This window comes from Mus pahari, chromosome 1 (assembly GCF_900095145.1).
Source record: "Mus pahari chromosome 1, PAHARI_EIJ_v1.1, whole genome shotgun sequence".
Lineage (NCBI taxonomy): Eukaryota > Metazoa > Chordata > Mammalia > Rodentia > Muridae > Mus > Mus pahari.
The window spans coordinates 74,421,327-74,439,030 of NC_034590.1; the positions used below are offsets into that span (position 1 = coordinate 74,421,327).

General features: G+C 38.9%; 2 protein-coding genes and 1 pseudogene across 2 annotated transcripts in view; 1 reads left to right on the top strand and 2 right to left on the bottom strand.

Annotated features, from left to right (window-relative positions):
• Window positions 1–580: 580 nt before the first annotated feature.
• LOC110313628 lies at window positions 581–890 on the top strand (annotated as a pseudogene).
• Window positions 891–9,846: 8,956 nt separating this feature from the next.
• LOC110326537 (hemoglobin subunit beta-like) lies at window positions 9,847–11,031 on the bottom strand. Its single transcript, XM_021205056.1, has 3 exons — window positions 10,966–11,031; window positions 10,639–10,911; window positions 9,847–9,882 (listed from the first exon to the last, which is right to left on the bottom strand). Exons 1-3 carry the CDS (start codon window positions 11,029–11,031, stop codon window positions 9,847–9,849), a joined length of 375 nt encoding a protein of 124 aa, XP_021060715.1.
• Window positions 11,032–16,461: 5,430 nt separating this feature from the next.
• Window positions 16,462–17,704, bottom strand: part of LOC110321282 (hemoglobin subunit beta-Z-like) — an 8,014-nt gene continuing 6,771 nt past the window's right edge. Inside the window, exons 2-3 of the mRNA XM_021197522.1 lie at window positions 17,575–17,702; window positions 16,462–16,610 (exon numbers count right to left, since the gene is read on the bottom strand). Coding sequence (XP_021053181.1) covers window positions 16,482–16,610; window positions 17,575–17,702 — 257 coding nt within the window. The 3' untranslated portion in view covers window positions 16,462–16,481. The remainder of the gene's footprint in view (window positions 16,611–17,574; window positions 17,703–17,704) is intronic.

Sequence of the window (17,704 nt, forward strand, 5' to 3'; positions counted from 1 at the left end):
AGCTAAATAATATTTAAAAATTAGGTAAGTTTGAATTAAGCATATCCTGTGCAGTAGTGATTCTATTCGAATTTTGGGATCTGCAGATGCAAATGGAGAAATCTCAATTCTAAAGACATAGAAAACAGTATAAAATTATTTAGAACCCGATGTTTTGAAACATTAGTAGACCTGATTGTCTAAAAGTAGAGACTATGTAGCTATACCTGTTTCTTTTTGTCTTGATGTGGGAATGTGCCTGGAGCCAAATAACAAGAAGGTAGAAAGGGATTCTATCAGTAACTGACTGACTCATTCATTCATTTGTTCATTTGTTCATTCATTCATTCATTCATTCATTCATTTATTCAGTTTCTGTGTCTGCTTAACACTAAGTGTACTATATTTTGAATCATTTTCTTCACTGAAATTTTTTACCCCCAGCTCTGGTTGGATTGTTTTGTCAACTTGACACAAGTTATTTGTAAATAGAAACCACAGTTGAAAAAAAAAATGCTGGCATTTTGTGTGGTGGAAGCTAGGCAGTGCAGCTTCTTGACAGATCCAGCGATGAATGCATCTCTCACCCGGCACAGCTATGATGCCCAAGAGGAAGGTGAGATGGAGCGATGAAGGCATACCCCAAGCAACATTCTGCGAGGCTGTTAGCCAAGCCTGCCCCATCAATGGACGGGAAGCCCAAAAAGGCCACGAGAAAGGATAAGGCATCAGACAAAAAAGTGCCGATAAAGGGGCATCGGACAAAAAAGTGCCGATAAAAGGGAAATGGGGAGCAAAGGGTAAACAGGCTGAAGTGGCTGACCAGCAAACCACAGATCGGCCTGCAGAAAATGGATAGACAAAAAACCAGAGTCCAGCCTCTGAAAGAGAAAGAAGCCAAGTCCGACTAAGCATCCATCACGTCTGTCAGTGGTCCCGCCTCCCTTCTTGCACAATCCAGAGGAATAATTTTATCAACTACTTTGTAAATACAAGCTTTTTAGTAGCTCTAGCAACATTTTTAAAAGGTGAGGATATTCCACCTCATCTCATTTTTTAAGTACAAATATTTTTAAGAGGTTAAATCATTTGCTGGTTGTTTATTTTTCGGTACAACCAGAAAATAGCAGGATACTGAATCAGGAGAGGCTGTGACTGCCTCCGGGGTCACCATAACATTCCACAGAGGGGGCTAGTTTTATATTCTACAATACAAAGCATACTGAATGGCAATCTGGATTCTCAGTCATGTATTTGTGTCTGGAATATTTTCAGTTATATCTGGTCCCGTGTTTCTAGTAGAACCATTTTCTAAGAAATCCAGTCTTTGGTCCTTGCCCTGTCAGAACTGTCTGGTCATGGCAGTCCACTTTCCTAACAGTTGTGATAATGTGCTGTGAAAGATGGAAATTTTGAGTATCTCCTGTGTGTGTGGCATAAAATTGTGAGTTGGTGGAAGAGGTGGTTGTTATGAGAGGTCTTAGGGAAACTTGCCAAATTTGAGGCTGGAACATCACTGAAATAAGTTAAAAAAAACAAAAAAACAAAAACGTACCTCTTCTTTTGTGTACGTGAACACAATGTGACTCTTCAGAGTTTGGGTACATGAACACAATACATGGCTTTTTATGGGTACGTGTAATAAGAATGGGAATGTCTGTGTACTCTGCTCTTGACCAATAAAATCTGTTGAGAAAGAGTTAAAAAAAGAAAAGAAAAGAAAAAAAAAGGAAAAGGAAAAGAAAAAGAAAAAGAAAAAGAAAAAGAAAAAGAAAAAGAAAAAGAAAAAGAAAAGGAAAAAGAAAAAGAAAAAATGCTTCCATCAGATTACTTGTAGGCAAACCTGTAGGGTATTTTCTTGATTAATAGCTGATGCTGGTGGGCAGCTGATAGAGGGTGGTGCCCCCCCTCATCAGGCACTTCATGATGCTGCCAGAAAGCAGACTGAGAAAGCCATGAGGAACAATCCAGTGAGCAGTGTTCTTCCATGCCTCTACTTTAGTTCCTGGCTCAGGTTCATGACCTGAAGTCTTGTCCTGACATGCCTCTTCCCCACCCCCACCCCATGGAGTAAGACTTGAGAGGGCTGAGATGAGTAAGTGTTTTCCTCCGCAATGGTTTTGATCCTGGTGTTTTACCATGTGATAGAAATGCTAAGACACCCCACTCTCAAGTTCTCTGCATGCTTCTTCGTTCAATCTGTCTTCTTTATAAAAGTTTACTTTTACAGCTCTATAACTCTTCCAAAACCTTCTTGCTTCCCCCCTCTCCCCCCCCCCCATGTAACATACTTTTCAGTTCTCAGGTTAAGAACTTCTGTAGCTTGGTTTCTTGATGTTGAAGGCTGGAATATAAAGAGAAGAAGAGATATTACTGATGCAGTGTGGCATCCCAGTACTCCCAAGTTCCCTGCTAAGTCTTCTCTCTCTGTCTCTCTGTCTCTCTCTGTCTCTCTCTNTCTCTCTCTGTCTCTGTCTCTGTCTCTGTCTCTGTCTCTCTCTCTCTCTCTCTCTCTCTGTCTCTCTCTTCAAGGCCTTGGGATCTTCATCCCCTGCCTAAACTGAGAACAGTGTGATACTTCTCTATTACAGTGTTTCTCTACTTTATCTTTGTGTCCCACTATTCAGAAACATCTTTCTTCACCGTGGTCATCACAAGCAACAAATATTCGATAGTATTAACACATGATGTCCCTTCTGGATACACAAGCATTATAATCCAGCCATTTTTTTCAAATTTTAAACTATATTTTTTTTATTCTTTATAATCCCATGTCTGTATACAATGTGTTTTGATCATATTCACTCTCTCAACCCACTTCCCAGGTCTTCCCAGAAACTCATACCTGATCCTTACTTTTTTAGCCTCTTTTTTTTTTGACCCATAGAGTTCAGCTAGTACTGCTCATATAAGCATAGATATAAGATCAACCACTGGAGCACAGGCAAACCTCTAGGAGCCACAATCTGAATTAAAATGAAATAAAAATAAATATATAATTAAAAACTGCCTTTCTCTCATTCAGTTACCAAGCAAATTAAGAGATTTACACAATTTTTAATGCCTCTTCTCCAAGTAGACCCTCCTCCATTGATAGAAGATTTCTCTTCTCACTTTACCTGTCCCAACTCCTCAGTGGATGCACACACTCTTTGTATCTTGAAAACTTAGCATAAACCCTTCTATGACACAGACAAATAATTTAAAACACCATTGCAGTGAACATAAATGCTTTTTATTTCAAACACAATCAAACTTAGATTTTTCTTGTCCATGTAAAAAAATACTAAGTTCTTCTACAGCTTTCTCCAGTTCAGGTAAGAATTACATATGCATATTTACTGTCACACATAATATATAATTTTATGTATTACATGTACTGGTGCAAGTTTAATACTCAGCCTTCACTAAAGCCCTAGTAGTGATGAGGTTTAATTATTTCCTTTAAGACTTGTATATTATATAAAAGCTTCCTACTTAGAGGCTCTTTGAGACTTTTCCCATCCCTAGGGAAAAAACAAACAAACAAACAAAATAACAACATAAAGGAAATGAAATTTAGCTAACTTTTTATTGGGGAGAAACTGCAAAGGTGAACATATCTCCCTGATTATAGAAGATAATGCTTCAGTAATCTTCCAGTAATCTTGAGGAAATAGTCCAAGGCCTCTGTGGTACTTGTGAGCTAGAGCCATGGTTAGAGAAGCCACCAACATCTGAAAAGCAGCCTGCACTGCTGGGGTGAATTCCTTACAAAGTGAAGGAATGGCACAATCACTATCGTGTTTCCCAAGAGTTGTGGAGAAGAACACACACACATTTACCCCTGGTTAACAGAAATCAAGCTAGTCTTCTAAGTAATTGCATCAACACTATGGATTTCCTGGATATTTCTTCTAAAATGTGTGTCTTTGTATTTTTTTATATAGTATTTATATTTACTACTTAATTGATTAGTTTGATGGTGGGCTCTTTTTTAGCATCTACTGTTGCCCCATCTCTAATATGACTTTCAGGTCTTCCATTCTTAGACCTTAACTCTTCTGTCTTTATCTTTGCACTTACTCTGCCTAAATTCATGAAATTCTTATTATTTAATGATTCACAGACTCTAGAACCACATGTGCCTCTTCATTAAGGAGCCTCTCAAAAGCTCAAGCGATGGTAGCAATAAAAGGACTTTTTCCAAATGTAGATATAGTAGATGAGAGACAGTATGCATAACTCAGGAGGTGATCCTACAAAGGGGATTTGAAGATGAATGAAGGGAAGGACTTTGGCGAGAGGGAGGAAGAAGGGGGAAGAAGGAGGAAAAGATTTGTTAAAGAAGATTATGGGGGAAAAAGTGGGGTAAAGGTTGACTTGTGAAGGAAAGTTAACAAAAGAAGAGTGTTAAGTGAAAAAATATAGAAAAGTAAAGGAAACTGTGGAGAAAAGGCAAATGGGAAAAGAAGTGATAAAATGAGCATGAGCAGAAGCCAGAGCATCTGGCCCACTCATTGTGCAGCTTTATCCATGCCAGAAAAGGTGCCCTTGAGGTTGGCCAGGGGTTTCAGATGGGTAGAGAAAATCAGTTCCTGCCAGACATTCTGCTCTCTCTTCACCTACTAAGCTTCCATGTGTCCTGCATATGCAGTCTAATACAATATCTCCAGTGACTCTCCATCAATGTTCCCCATGTCTACCTTGTCCCACAGGCCACTGATGGCCAACTTCTTTTTGTCAGTCAGTGCACCCTGGTGTAGGGTGGCTGCTAGTGACAACCTGTGCCAGAAGCACAGATGTAGGCACAGCGGGCACTGCTCTACCTTTAATGCCCATCCCAGAGCACCTGACTTCCATGTATAATGTTACTTGCACGTAGGTTTTCAAGTTGAACCCTTGGTCGTGAGTAACCACTTAGTGTGCTCTTCCCTGTTTCTCTAGCTCTCACACTCTTTAGTTGCCTGTTGCTCTTTGTTGGAGGGCTGAGGCCCCCTGGCTTTCCCCTATTCACCTTAGCTTGTATTGTCATTGTCCTTGCATGCCCACTTAGGTAATTGTGGTGTGAATGTTATGAGAGTAACTAACCACTTTCTGATGGAATTTAAGGTCTGCTTCACAAGATAGAACTCACGCCTGGTACAGTTATCTGGACCCAAAACATTGCTGCCTAAGTCATAAAGGAAACACTAGTATAATTATTCTCTTAAATAAGCATAAAAGCAAATTTCTGCCTACTTACCCCCATACCCATAGAATAAAACCTCTTTCAACTCTCATTAGAGAAGCTCCTTCCTTTGTACAGATACCAATAAATAGAAAAACATAAAACTGGTCAATTCGCAGAGAAAGATTGTGGCAGCTCTTAATGGAATACCTATATCACACCTCCTTCTTCCAAGGCTCAAGGATAATTTTAGAAGAGAAAAGGGTGAAATATTTTAAGAGCCAGAAGTAGTGGACATCTATAGCAAAATGATATTTGCCATGAATGACAAGGCAAATGACTGGGCTTAAATATAAGCCATATGAAGTTGGGAAGGAAAGGGGGCAAGTGAATAAGGGAAGACTTGAATGGGGCAGACTGAAGGGTGAATTTGATAAAAAAAAATGTATATGTATGCATGACTTTCTCAAGTAATAAAGGTAATTTAGCTGTTTCTGGATGTATAGTCAAGTAAATTAATATAACAATCTTAGTGTACAAACTAAACATATATAAAATTTTATTTTAATAAAAATTATACATATTCCACAATACTTTTTCTTAGACTAATTGTCATCCTCTTCTTTCTGTCACCCAAATCCTTGCCCATTCAATAATAACAATTCATTTAAAGGGCAGATAAAAAGTTGCTTAGGCCCTTACATCAAGGGAGAATTTACCTTCAAATCAATTTATCCTTTCATGTTTCAAATGGGATGAAATAAAAAAATGAAGATGAAGCTTTTTGATTGCCTTCATCTCTAGCAAAGCTCATATCTGCACACAAATGGGAATAGTTATATGGCCAAATAGGAGAGCGTTTTATATCTATTTAGTAATATGTTATTTATAGCTATAACAATTTTTAGATCTTTTATATAGAAATGGATATAGAGAGGATTTTTTTTATTGATGTATAGGTACAGAATTTAGAGATTGAGAAAATACCATCTAGATTTTTCCTTTAATGAAGAAAATTTGTAAGCCAATAGTACTGCCTACAACTCTTTCAGTATAGCCAAATACCCAATAAGTTTCAAAGTTGGGGATCTGACCTTGGCAGTATAGCCAAATATTGAATTGGTTTCAAAGTTCAGATCTGACCTGGGAGGATACCTGGATGTCCAGTATCTAAAGTTATAAACATATTAAATAGTAAACCTCTTCTGTGTCTCTTTAGACATCTAGGATATGTATGGTCTTAGGTGCAGGAAAATTAAAGTCATCACCTTACTAGCAATCTAGGAGTTATCTTTAATAATTGCTCTCCCCTTAGGCTTTTGGGGCTATTTCTTCCAAAGATTAATTAATTGCGACATGTCTATAAATATGCCATCCATTTTCTACATACCATTGCTCATGCCTGAATGCTCATCTACAAGCAGTTCTGTTTTTTTTTTTTTCTCACTCTCTCTCTTTTTAAATTTATTTATTCACTTTACATTCAGGTCATGGTCCCTGCTCCCTCCTCTCCTCCCAGTCCCACCCTCTCAAACCCTTCCCCCCATTACCCTCTTCCATTCTCCTCAGAGAAGGGAAAACTCCCACTTAAGTGCCACACACCCTGGGACAGCAGATTGCACCAGGACTAAGTACATGCTTTCCCACTGGGGCCCATTCCAGGTAGTCCAGCTAGAGGAAAGGGATTCAAAGGCAGGCAATAGAGTCAGAACCAGCTTCTTTTACAAGTGTTAGGGGACCCACCTGGAGACCAAACTGCACGTCTGCTACAAATGTGTAGGGAGCCTAAGTCCAATCCATGTATGTTCTTTAGTTGGCAGGTCAGTCTCTGTGAACACTCATGGCCCCAGTTTTGTTGACTCAGTAGGTCTTCTTCTCAGTAGACCCCTCTGGCTCTCTCAATCCTCTCCCCAACTCTTCTGCACCACTTCTTGAGCTCTGCCTGATGTTTGGCTATGGATCTCTGTATCTATTTCCATCAAGTGCTGGATGAAGGCTCTCTGAAGACAGTTATATTAGGTTCCTGTCTGCAAGCATAGCAGAGTATCATCAATAGTGTCAGGGGTTGACTCTCTCCTACAGGATGGGTCTCAAATTGGGGCAGTCATTAGTTGGCCATTCCCTCAGTCTCTGCTCCACCTTTATCCCTGCACATCTTGTAGAAAGGACAAATTTGGGGTGAAGGTTTTGTGGAAAGTTTGATACCTGCCTCCTCCACTGGAAGTCATGCCTGGATACAGGAGGTGGATACTTCAGTCTCCATATCCCCAGTTGCTAGGAGTCTCAGCTAGGGTAAACCGCCCCCCCCCATAGACTTCTGGAACCCTCCCCTTTCCCAGGTCTCTGGATAGTCCCAGAGATGCCTCCACTGATTTCTGTTTCTTCTCCCAACCCTCCCACCTCACTCCACCCTACCCCTGTTCCCCAGACCTGACCCCCATTCCTATTCCTTCCTCACCTCCTCTCTCACCCAGTTTCTTCCCCCATGGCTCAGCCATTAAAGACTACCATTTCATATTGTAACAAAATTACATAAATTGCAGTAATAAATTACTGTAATAAAGATTACAGTTTCATATTATAACAAACATTCATTCAACAACTATTTGTTGAGTAACTATATCATAATAGTTTAATCCTAAGGATTTATGAAATGAAAAACAAAATTAAATTTTTCTTCTAGGCTCACAAACTAGGAGATAACAAATATGGAAAATGAAAAAAAGTAAATCAATCAAATATTTTTAATATTATTTTCTAAGAAGAAAATTAACAGTAAGGATTTATAAGAGTAGGACATGGTTATATCATGATCATTCTCTCTGAGGATGAAGTTATTATTCTATATCCAAATGACCTGTCACAGAAAAATACTAGAGAAAAAGTATTTTATACATTAGAATAACCAAGTCAGTATTCTGAAACAGGAGAAAAACACAACAAATTTATATACTATAGAAACTAATAAATAATGGTCCTATGAGGAAATATGGAAATAATAAAGTGGAACCTAGCAGGTTATGGTGTTGCCCATAAGCATGGTAAAACTTATCTTCCAGGGTAGGGATAAGGACCTGTGACAATGTAACCTCTAAACACTGTATTCCTAAATGGAATATGTTCCCCTAATTTCCATCCTTCTTTAACATCTGACTCTTGTGATTTTATCTGTTCAGAAACATGAGCTGTATGAAATGGCTCTGCAGTTGCCCCGCATCTGGGAGTTCTAGAAGATACTTTCTATCTACAAAGCATTCTCATTGTCTATTATATGCTATACACTGAGAAGAACAGATTGAGTACAAAACAGCCTCTGGACTCAGACTTGCTACCAACAGTGCAGTATAATGTGGTCAGTATATCCTGAAGCATAGACAGAGTTACTACAACAGTACTTCCACATATATACCCCATATGTATGAATCTATATATGAGGGTCTGTGTGTGTGTGTGTGTGTGTGTGTGTGTGTTTTCTTTGGAGACTGGGTGACTTCATAAAGAAAGAGGAACCAGGTTATGAATAACAAGTACATCTAAAATCAGCCAATGAGAACATAATTTTAAGGGACACATATGAGTCAGAAATTTCTAAAAATCTTTCTAATTTCACACATAGCAGAAAGAACATTCAAAGAAAGAAATTTTTCTACCCATGATCAGAATTCTGTGGTTTCTTCCTTTTTCCTTCCTGTAGTTTGTAGCATTTATGAGTAGAGCTTTAAAATATCCTATAATTATTCAGATTAGCTCCAGCCATAGATGTTTCAATATAGTGAATAATGGTTCTTTTGTCCATGATTATTTCATTGAATTAATGTCAGCTTAGTACCTAAATAGTAACTTAATTGCAAAATACAATTTAATTGCAAGAAAGAATGCAGTATAAATCTCTCCTACAAAGAAGAAATTTGTAAAGTATGACCATGTGTATGCATGCATGTGTTCATGTGTGCAAGAGTGCATGTGTGGGAGTGTAAGTGTTATTTAAAAAGCAATTTGAAAAGTTGGTAGAGTGAGAAAGTTCACAAAGATTTCTTTAGGCAGTATTAGTTCATTGAATGAGGGGCCAACATAATTCAGGAGCTAAATTTTAAATTGGTATTTGGGGGCTAGTAAGACAAGGAAGTTTTTGTTTTTGTTTTTGTTTTTTTAATAGAGGGGTGGCTTGATATGTTGTAGTATAGGCTAAAATCTACAGATAAAGGAAGAATCATGGCAATGCTTTTGATAGTCAATATGCATTAGATTGGTGCTATCATTGCATGGTAATTGTTGGATCACAACAGTAGCCATTCTTGAGCCTGTTTCCCCACAAGTTTCTCACAAATCTTCTAAAAGGGTAAGACCTTCTCTATATGAAACACTTATGACAAATTCCGTTTTGTCTCCCCTTAATATCTATATAGAGTTTTCTTCCAACTATTTGCATAAATACTGAGCAGCTTTTTCCTTGTAGATCCTCTATTGTGTTGCACATCCCCAAATGGGGAAAATGAATGAAATAAGTCATGAAATTATTTATTAAGCAGATTCTATGCCATAAGGATGGACATTCCTCCCCCCCCCAAAAAAAAAATTCAAAACACAGGATTCTAGGGAATGATCTTCCAATGACCATGCGAAAAAAAGGGGTCTCAGTAGTGCTTGTAAGCCATAGCACCCGGACAGAAGCCACCACCTTCTCATAAGCAGTCTGCAGTAAATTTGTTGCCAAAGTGTCAAGATAGCACAATGGCTATCATGCTGCCCAGGAGCTGTGGGAGAGAGGAAGACAGACATGCATATGATAGAGAAATTAATCTTGGCTTCTGAACAACCGTACCATGGGTTTCTGCCAACATTCTATCCCAATTTGATCCCTATATAATTTCTTCCAAAATAAAAAAGTAAGTATACATGAGTGTTTGTATATATGTATATGTACATATATTTTATCTATGCATATATTTATATCCTAATTGTATGCTTAATAATCAGTTGATTAGTCTGATGATGGGCTGTCTCTTTACCACTATTGTTGTTCCATCTCTAACAAGATGTTCAGACCTTCGATCCACATATTTTTTTTCCTCATCTTAACCTTTACTAATTTCATGGAATTCTGATTGTTCTTTTTCTCATGTCCTCTAAAACCAGATGTTCTGTCTCTCTTCCTTGAGAAGACTCTCAAAGCCTCCTATATTAGGGGGAGATGGGAGAATGTTTCCCCATATCTAGAATTAGAAAGTGAAAACCAGAATGTATCATTTGCCTTGTGTTCTAAGCAAGGGACTTGAGGATAAATGTAGGTAGAGCTGTGGGTGGAGCACAAAAGACAGGATATAAAATAAATACATTTCTTTAACTGATTGTTAAAGATTGTGAAAGAAGTAAATTAAGAAGGATATTGACACCGAAAGTTGAAAATCATTAGATGACGAATTGTAGGAAAGTAAAAGAGAATATGGGGGATGCAGCAGTAAGTAGAAATCAAGAGCATGAGCAGAAGGCAGCGCATCTAGCCAACTCACCTTGAAGTTCTCAGGATCCACATGAAGCTTGTCATGGTGCAGCTCACTCAGGCTGGCAAAGGTGTCGTTCAGGTTATCCAGGTGTTTCAGGCCTTCACCAAAGGATTCCATCATCTTCTTACCAAGAACCCTCAGCTTGGGGTTACCTTCAGTGGCAGCACGGAAGGAGAAGTCTCTAAAATGGTCAAAGTATATCTTGGTTTGCAGATAGACCATCAGTATCCTAGAAAGTGTAAAAAGAGGACAGAGAAATTCAGTGCCTCCACATACCTCCTTCCACTTGCTCCCTTAGGCTGTTGGATACTGACCTTTCCAGGGACTCAACACTTCTGCCTTCACCTTAGTCCACAGGCCAGTGATGGCTGACTTCTCTTCTGCAGTCAGCTCCACCATAGTGTCTCAGCTGAGGTTGCTAGTAAACACAGCTGTGCCAGAAGTAAGTGCAGACAGAGCGGACCCCCGCTCTGCCCTTTATGCCCAGCCCAGACTCCTGCCCTCCCTACTCTATGAGCAAGTTACCTTGAGATATGAAGAAATTATTTGGCTTGTAAATGAAAGATATATCCACCCTCTCCAGTTTATGCTAGCTGGCTATAGTCTTGGCTTTCCTAAATTCTGTGTTTTGAGGCAGAAACATTATTACCTCTGTTTATCTCCCATCTGGTTCACCCATTGCTTGTTCATACAGCCACCAAGCACACACGGTCTCATCCATATCTATGACTCAGTTTCATGGAGTGGAATGTGACATGAAATTCCTATCAAGCTGACTCAAGTTCCTCTTTGTCTCTAGAAATTTGTATCTTCTGAAATATGTCTTAAATTTTTATTAAAGGTATTTTTGTTATTTCATAAGTTATGCCATACAATGTATTTTAATCATATTCAACTCTAATCCCTCCCCTTACCTACTTCCAGATCCACCCTTACCTTCTTACAGCACCATTTTAAAAAATATAATGCATGAACTCAGGTGCTACTTGCATATGTATTTTGTCTTAAATTTGCCTTATTTTCTTTCTCCCTTGACAAAACCCTGATGAATACAAATCATTTTACTTTCCCTTATTGAAATAAATGTTCACAAAAATTAAATAAATGAATAGTGCTCTGGAACCTACAAAAATAGGTATGGGATGATGGGCTACCATGGAAACATTTTGATGAAACTTATAAAGACACTAACCAGATATTTACTACATAACTGTTGGAAATTGTAATGTGACAAAGACCACAAAGAAAGTACAAACAACACTGATTTTTGTTCAAATGGGCGGGCTTTCGTAGTGCTTTGGGGAGGTGGGGAGGAGCACAGAGAGCCGCAGATTATTTTCTAAAGGGAAATAGTGAAGTGATGGAGACGGATACAGAAACCCACAGCCATGCATTAGGCAGAGCTGAAGGAAACCCATGCAAAAAGGGAGGAAGAATTCTTAGTACTTATAGGGGTCAAGGAAACCAGGAGAACAAAACACCAGCCCACAGAATCAACTTAGCAGAACTCACAGGGACTCACAGAGGCTAAAGCCTAGAATCACTAGGTCCTCTGCATATATATATTACAGTTATTATAGTGATATTCTTATGGGATTCCTAGCAGCTAGAGTCAGAGGTAACTGCTCTTGGGATCCTTTTTATTTTGCTGTGTTGCCTGGCCCAACCTTGATATAAGGATTTGTACTTCATCTTATTGTAACTTGTTAGACCAGGTTCAGTGGATATCCTTGGAAGACCTGCTCTTTTCTGAATGGAAATGGAGGAAGAATGGATCTGGGTGAGACGGAAGGTGGCAGTGGTTTGGTGGGAGAGTGTTGTGGGGAAAGAAAACTGTGGTAGGGTGGTATTGTATGAGAGAAGAATATTTTTAAAAAAAAAATATTTGAAGAGCATTTATTCTTTTATTCCAATTCAAATCATACTGACAATTTCATAGCTGGATATATTACAGGAAGGGAGAAAATGGAAATCAAGAAAGGAATGGAGGGAAAGAGGGGGAAGGAGAAAGGGAGGGAAAGAGGAAGGGAGGAAGGTGAGAGAAGCAGTTGATGAGAAAAAGAAATAAAGAAGAAAGGGAATTGATAGATGAAGGCATCAAGAAAAGGAAGAAGGGAGGGAGGGAGGGAGGGAGGGAGGGAATGAGAGAATGGAAAGAAAGAGAGGAAATCTAATTAAAAGAGATGAAAGGAGGGAGGCAGTGGGATGGAGAAGTGGAGGAAAGAGGAAAGAAGGAAGACATAAACACATGGAGGGATGAAGCCTGTGGTGCTCAGAATGAAATGGAAGAAAAAGAGGGGAAATGTGTACCAGGGAAGAGAGATGCAACATATGATTATGATTTCAGCAACATAAAATTGATCAGAGTAACCAATCCAAACCATGTATTTGTTGGTGGATGCATTGACTGGATAGTTGGTGCTTCTGTGCTGAAGAATTAGGAATCCAGTCCAGGCCCTTCAGATGCTAGATAAGTCCTGTATCCTTGACACCCCTAGCCCAGTATAACTGCATTTATACATCAAAATATCAATGTCATAGCTGTGGTTTTTTATTCCAAAGTGGGGAATCGTATATTACGGTAAGGCAGAGAGGTATCAAGAGTTATTTTTAAATTGTGTTATAAATCACTTTTCTTTGACCTATAAGCCAAAATATTATTTTTATTGATCACAGAAAAGAAAACAAGAAAAGACAAGAACTAAGTCTCTATTTTGAGAGGGAAACATAAGCACAATGTGACTAAAGCAGTTGAAACTAGTGGAAAAGCGTTGGCAGAAAAACTGAAAAAAAACTCAGTAGTAAAAGGTACCTAGGAGACAGCTGTGTGAATGGGTCCAATAGACGCGCATGAGGATTTGTTATGGAGATCAGAGCTAGAGAGTAACTAGTGGGGATTATACAAGTAACACTGAGGAGTACAAAAAGTGATGTGGTGAAGAGTGAGATTCCTGGGGCTTACTGACTAATCAGCCTAGGCTGCACAGGGTGTTTACTTGTTTATGCCCACAGGTTGATGCGCAGGGTGTTTACTTGTTGATATCCTTGGGAGGCCAGCTCTCTTCTGAAGGGAAATGGAGAAGTATATCTGTGGGAAAGAAAAGGGGATTATAGGAGGGTTGGAACTGAGTGAAACAGAAGGAGAGGAAACTGTGGTCAGGATGTGTTTTATGAGAGAAAAATTTTAATAATTAAATTATCAGGAAAAGATGAATATCATAGCTGGGTGTGGTAATCCATGCCTTTAATCCCAGCACTCAGGAGGCAGAAGCTGGCTTATCTCTGAGTTTGAGGCCAGTCTGGTCTGCAGAGTGAGTTCCAGAGCAGTGAGGGCTATTACACAGAGAAACCCTGTGCCAAAAATTAAAAATAAAAAAACAAAGATAAATATCACCAGAGCATAGACAAATTTGTCTCTTGCATTTGCCAATGCAGTCATACTAACAAATCAAATAAGTAGAGAGATAGACGTACATCCTTGTCCTTATGTTCAAATACAAACATATACATAAAGAACTAATAATGAAAATATTGATGTTAGTCAATTATTGTCTTTTTAATCTTCTCTCTTCTCTGTATTTCAATTAATAGAAATAGCTAAAGAACCAAGAATTTTTGTTAACAATCATGTCATCCTGATCTATGTGAAAGCAGTTATAAACAATTTAAAATTATGTTCTTTGGACTTTTGAATGAAAGGCATAGATTGACCTTTCTAAAGGCAGAGAGGGTATTTTCTGCCATCTCCATCACCAACATATTTTACCTAATGACATTAGAAGCCAGAATAACAGAGGAGGCAAGAGAAATAAAATACTGAAAATGGGCATGGTCCTTACTAGCTTGCTGAATCACTTTGAATGCAATGATATCCTACATGTATTCTGATATGGTCATCATTGAAATCACACGGAGCTCAGCTATGTCCTTGTCTCAATGTAAGGTCTCCATCCTTGCGGTGGAGATGAAAAGGCAAGTCAGCTACTGACAGTGTGTTGAGTTTAAGAAGTGAGAACTGGAATTATTTTTGCCACAGTTCAGCACTGTAGCTTCCACTGTTTGCAGACTCATTGTGTGTCAGACTGACTCAGAACCAGAAAGCCATATCTCCCTGAGCACCCTGCACCCTCTCAAGCAAACTCATTGACCCAAGGGTCTCAGGTCACTTCATGGCCTCCTCTAGCTATGTAAACCAAAGTGCGATGATTTCAGACATCTTCTCATCTTTCTACTCATTCTTCCTGGTAAATCAGACAGCATGTGTTCTTCACAGTGTCCTCTTCTACCTTTGCCATCCTTCACAGGGTTAATGCCTTGCTTTACTTTCTAGGTTTAAGCAATTATATTTCCTGTTGTTTCATGTCTACAATTTTGCATCTATTTTATATACAAAACAGCTTTACTGTCTCAATTATCTCAATTCTCAGCATAGTTATACTAAGGAAAGTTGTAGTTACTAAAAATTAATTCCATTGGTTTGGTAATGTATGAATAGCTATGGACAAACGTGGAGCATTGTACCTACTAGGGTACAATGACTAACATCCCCATCACCTCTTTGCATTTTCATAGTGCCACCAGATCTCAGTAAGTTTTCTAGCATGGCTTGACATTCCTAAATGACTTGGAACATCTTAAACTAGCTGTCTTTGCCTCAGCTTCCTAAGTATTGGGTTTATCATTCCCAGAAACATAGTTATAGGTTATGTTTTTATATGCAGGGGCCTGTAACCTCTGATCTTTGTCTTTTTTTCCCCTTGTTTAACTGTTCTATCTATAGAGTAGTCTTTATTCATGATATCAATGTACCCTTGAGTAGAGACTGTAAACCATCTTATAATCATGTAGTCTTCCCTTACATGGAATCTTCCTTGTTCACAAATGATCCCCAAACTCCTCTCCTAAATGTTAGCTCATTTCATGTAAGCCCTTGTTACATCCCATTACAAGATCCGGACCACTGAACGCCATAGCCTTTATACCTCACTTTGCCAATGGAATAACCTTCCCAAGTACCTAAAGAAAGTATAGGTACAGTAACTCCTGTAATTTGTTTCAGGAATGTTCCCAACTTTTACTCAATTCCCCCCTTTTTCTTTAATGTCTCAGTATCACAAGATGTAAGATTGCTCTTTCAAAAATATAACTAATCAAAAACAATACTTTTAGTTCATTGTTTAGATAAAGTATTCTCTTAAAAATCCCTAGCAGGTCTTGGGCTAGAGAGGGAGCTCAGTGGTAAATAGCTCTTTCAAAGGACCAGACTTCAGTTCCCAGGACCTACATGGCAGTTCACAATTGGCTGTATCTCAAGTTCCAGGGGATGTAATTCTGTATTGTGGCTTGCATGAGCACCACACACACGTAGTACACACACACACACACACACATGTTTATGCAGGAAAAACACTCATATGCATAAAATGAAACTTAAAAAAAAATAGCACATCTTACTAGTCTTTTTACCTCCAGGCACCTGCAACCCTACTTTTTACCTTGCACGGTAAATATTTTTGTACCCTATCTTATACTGACCAGACCCTTTCATCTCTTCCTGGAGAAAACTTTCTTATCTTTTCATCCTTCTTTAACGTAGCCCTTTCCCTAATATATCCTTCACTCTAGCGAAAAAGCTATCTGGATTCTTCTTCTGTCTTTTCCCACCAATAAGCCCATTGAGATCTTTCTTCAACATATAAGCAAAAACAAACAAACAAAACCAAAAAGTCAGTGTTATTAAGAATCAATTTTATTAAACAAAATTTGTGCTCTCAATGCCTAATCCAGTCCCTATGGACTCAAAGAGGGTGTCAGAGACACACAGGATTGCTGGTGTACGGGAATGGAGTTTAATGGTACTTGTGGGACAGAGCATTGGCCACTCCAGTCACCAGCTTCTGCCAGGCAGCCTGCACCTCTGGGGTGAATTCCTTGGCAAAATGAGTAGAAAGGACAATCACCAACATGTTGCCCAGGAGCTGTAACAAAACGGCACATAGGAATGATCAGTAGTTTCAAAACCATGACATGTAAAAGTTACCTTCCTTGAGGATTGCAATCCCTCACTACCTACCACTTCTCCTGTTATGCATTTGACAACTTAACTACATGACTCCTCTTGTACCCAGCCACCACTCAACTGGCTATATCTGTACTTTTCCTCATTCTGCCCTTTTTGCCTCCTCCCATCTTTGCTCCCTGTCTCATTCATCCATAGCCAAATCTAAATCAACACATGATTGCGATACAAGATGCTTAGTAGATATGAATGTCCAACCAAAGACAAAGAAGCCTCAAACTGTGCCAATGCTCAGTGGGAAAGTAAAATATTTAGAAAATTGTCAAAATGATAAGAAAAAAATCTATATTTTGATTTCCCCCTCAGGTCTTCCATAAAGAATTGAACACTAAGATTGACACAATTAAATAAGGTATTTTTCCTTTCAAATGACAAGATATTAAATTCAAATTCAGTTTCTTCTTGTATAGATGTACTAATTTCTAAAAACACACTCCTTTAAAAAATATGTGGTCCAACACTCGGGAGGCAGAGGCAGGTGGATTTCTGAGTTCGAGGCCAGCCTGGTCTACAGAGTAAGTTCCAGGACAGCCAGGGCTATACAGCGAAACCCTGTCTTGAAAAACCAAAAAAAAAAAAAAAAAAAAAAAAAAAATGTGGTATTTGAACACTTAGTTTCCAATGCTCAGAATCAAATGAAAGACCCCAGGAATACTGGAAGCTCACTCAAATCTGCACCCAAATCCTTGTTGTCTACAACATGTGTACAGCTAAATATTAAGACATCTACAGCATGTTTACTGACACGTGTTCTGGACCCACGCACTCTAACATCTGTCAAGGCATTACCAATCACAATCTCAACTCCCAGTATTGTCCCTAGTAAAATCCATAATGAACCCATGAGCACGCTCAGAACTGACCTTGAAGTTCTCAGGATCCACGTGCAGCTTGTCACAGTGCAGCTCACTGAGATGAGCAAAGGTCTCCTTGAGGTTGTCCATGTGCTTAACTGCCAAGCCCAGGGACGTCAGCACTTTCTTGCCATGGGCT

Bases quoted from the DNA above. Each gene is read 5' to 3' on its own strand.
- LOC110326537 (XM_021205056.1), bottom strand. From the start codon at position 11,031: ATGGTGGAGCTGACTGCAGAAGAGAAGTCAGCCATCACTGGCCTGTGG. The intron at 10,912-10,965 runs GTGTTGAGTCCC...AGCAAGTGGAAG, and splicing joins GGACTAAGGTGAAGGCAGAA to GAGGTATGTGGAGGCACTGA. The intron at 9,883-10,638 runs GTGAGTTGGCTA...TCTCTCCCACAG, and splicing joins TGGATCCTGAGAACTTCAAG to CTCCTGGGCAGCATGATAGC.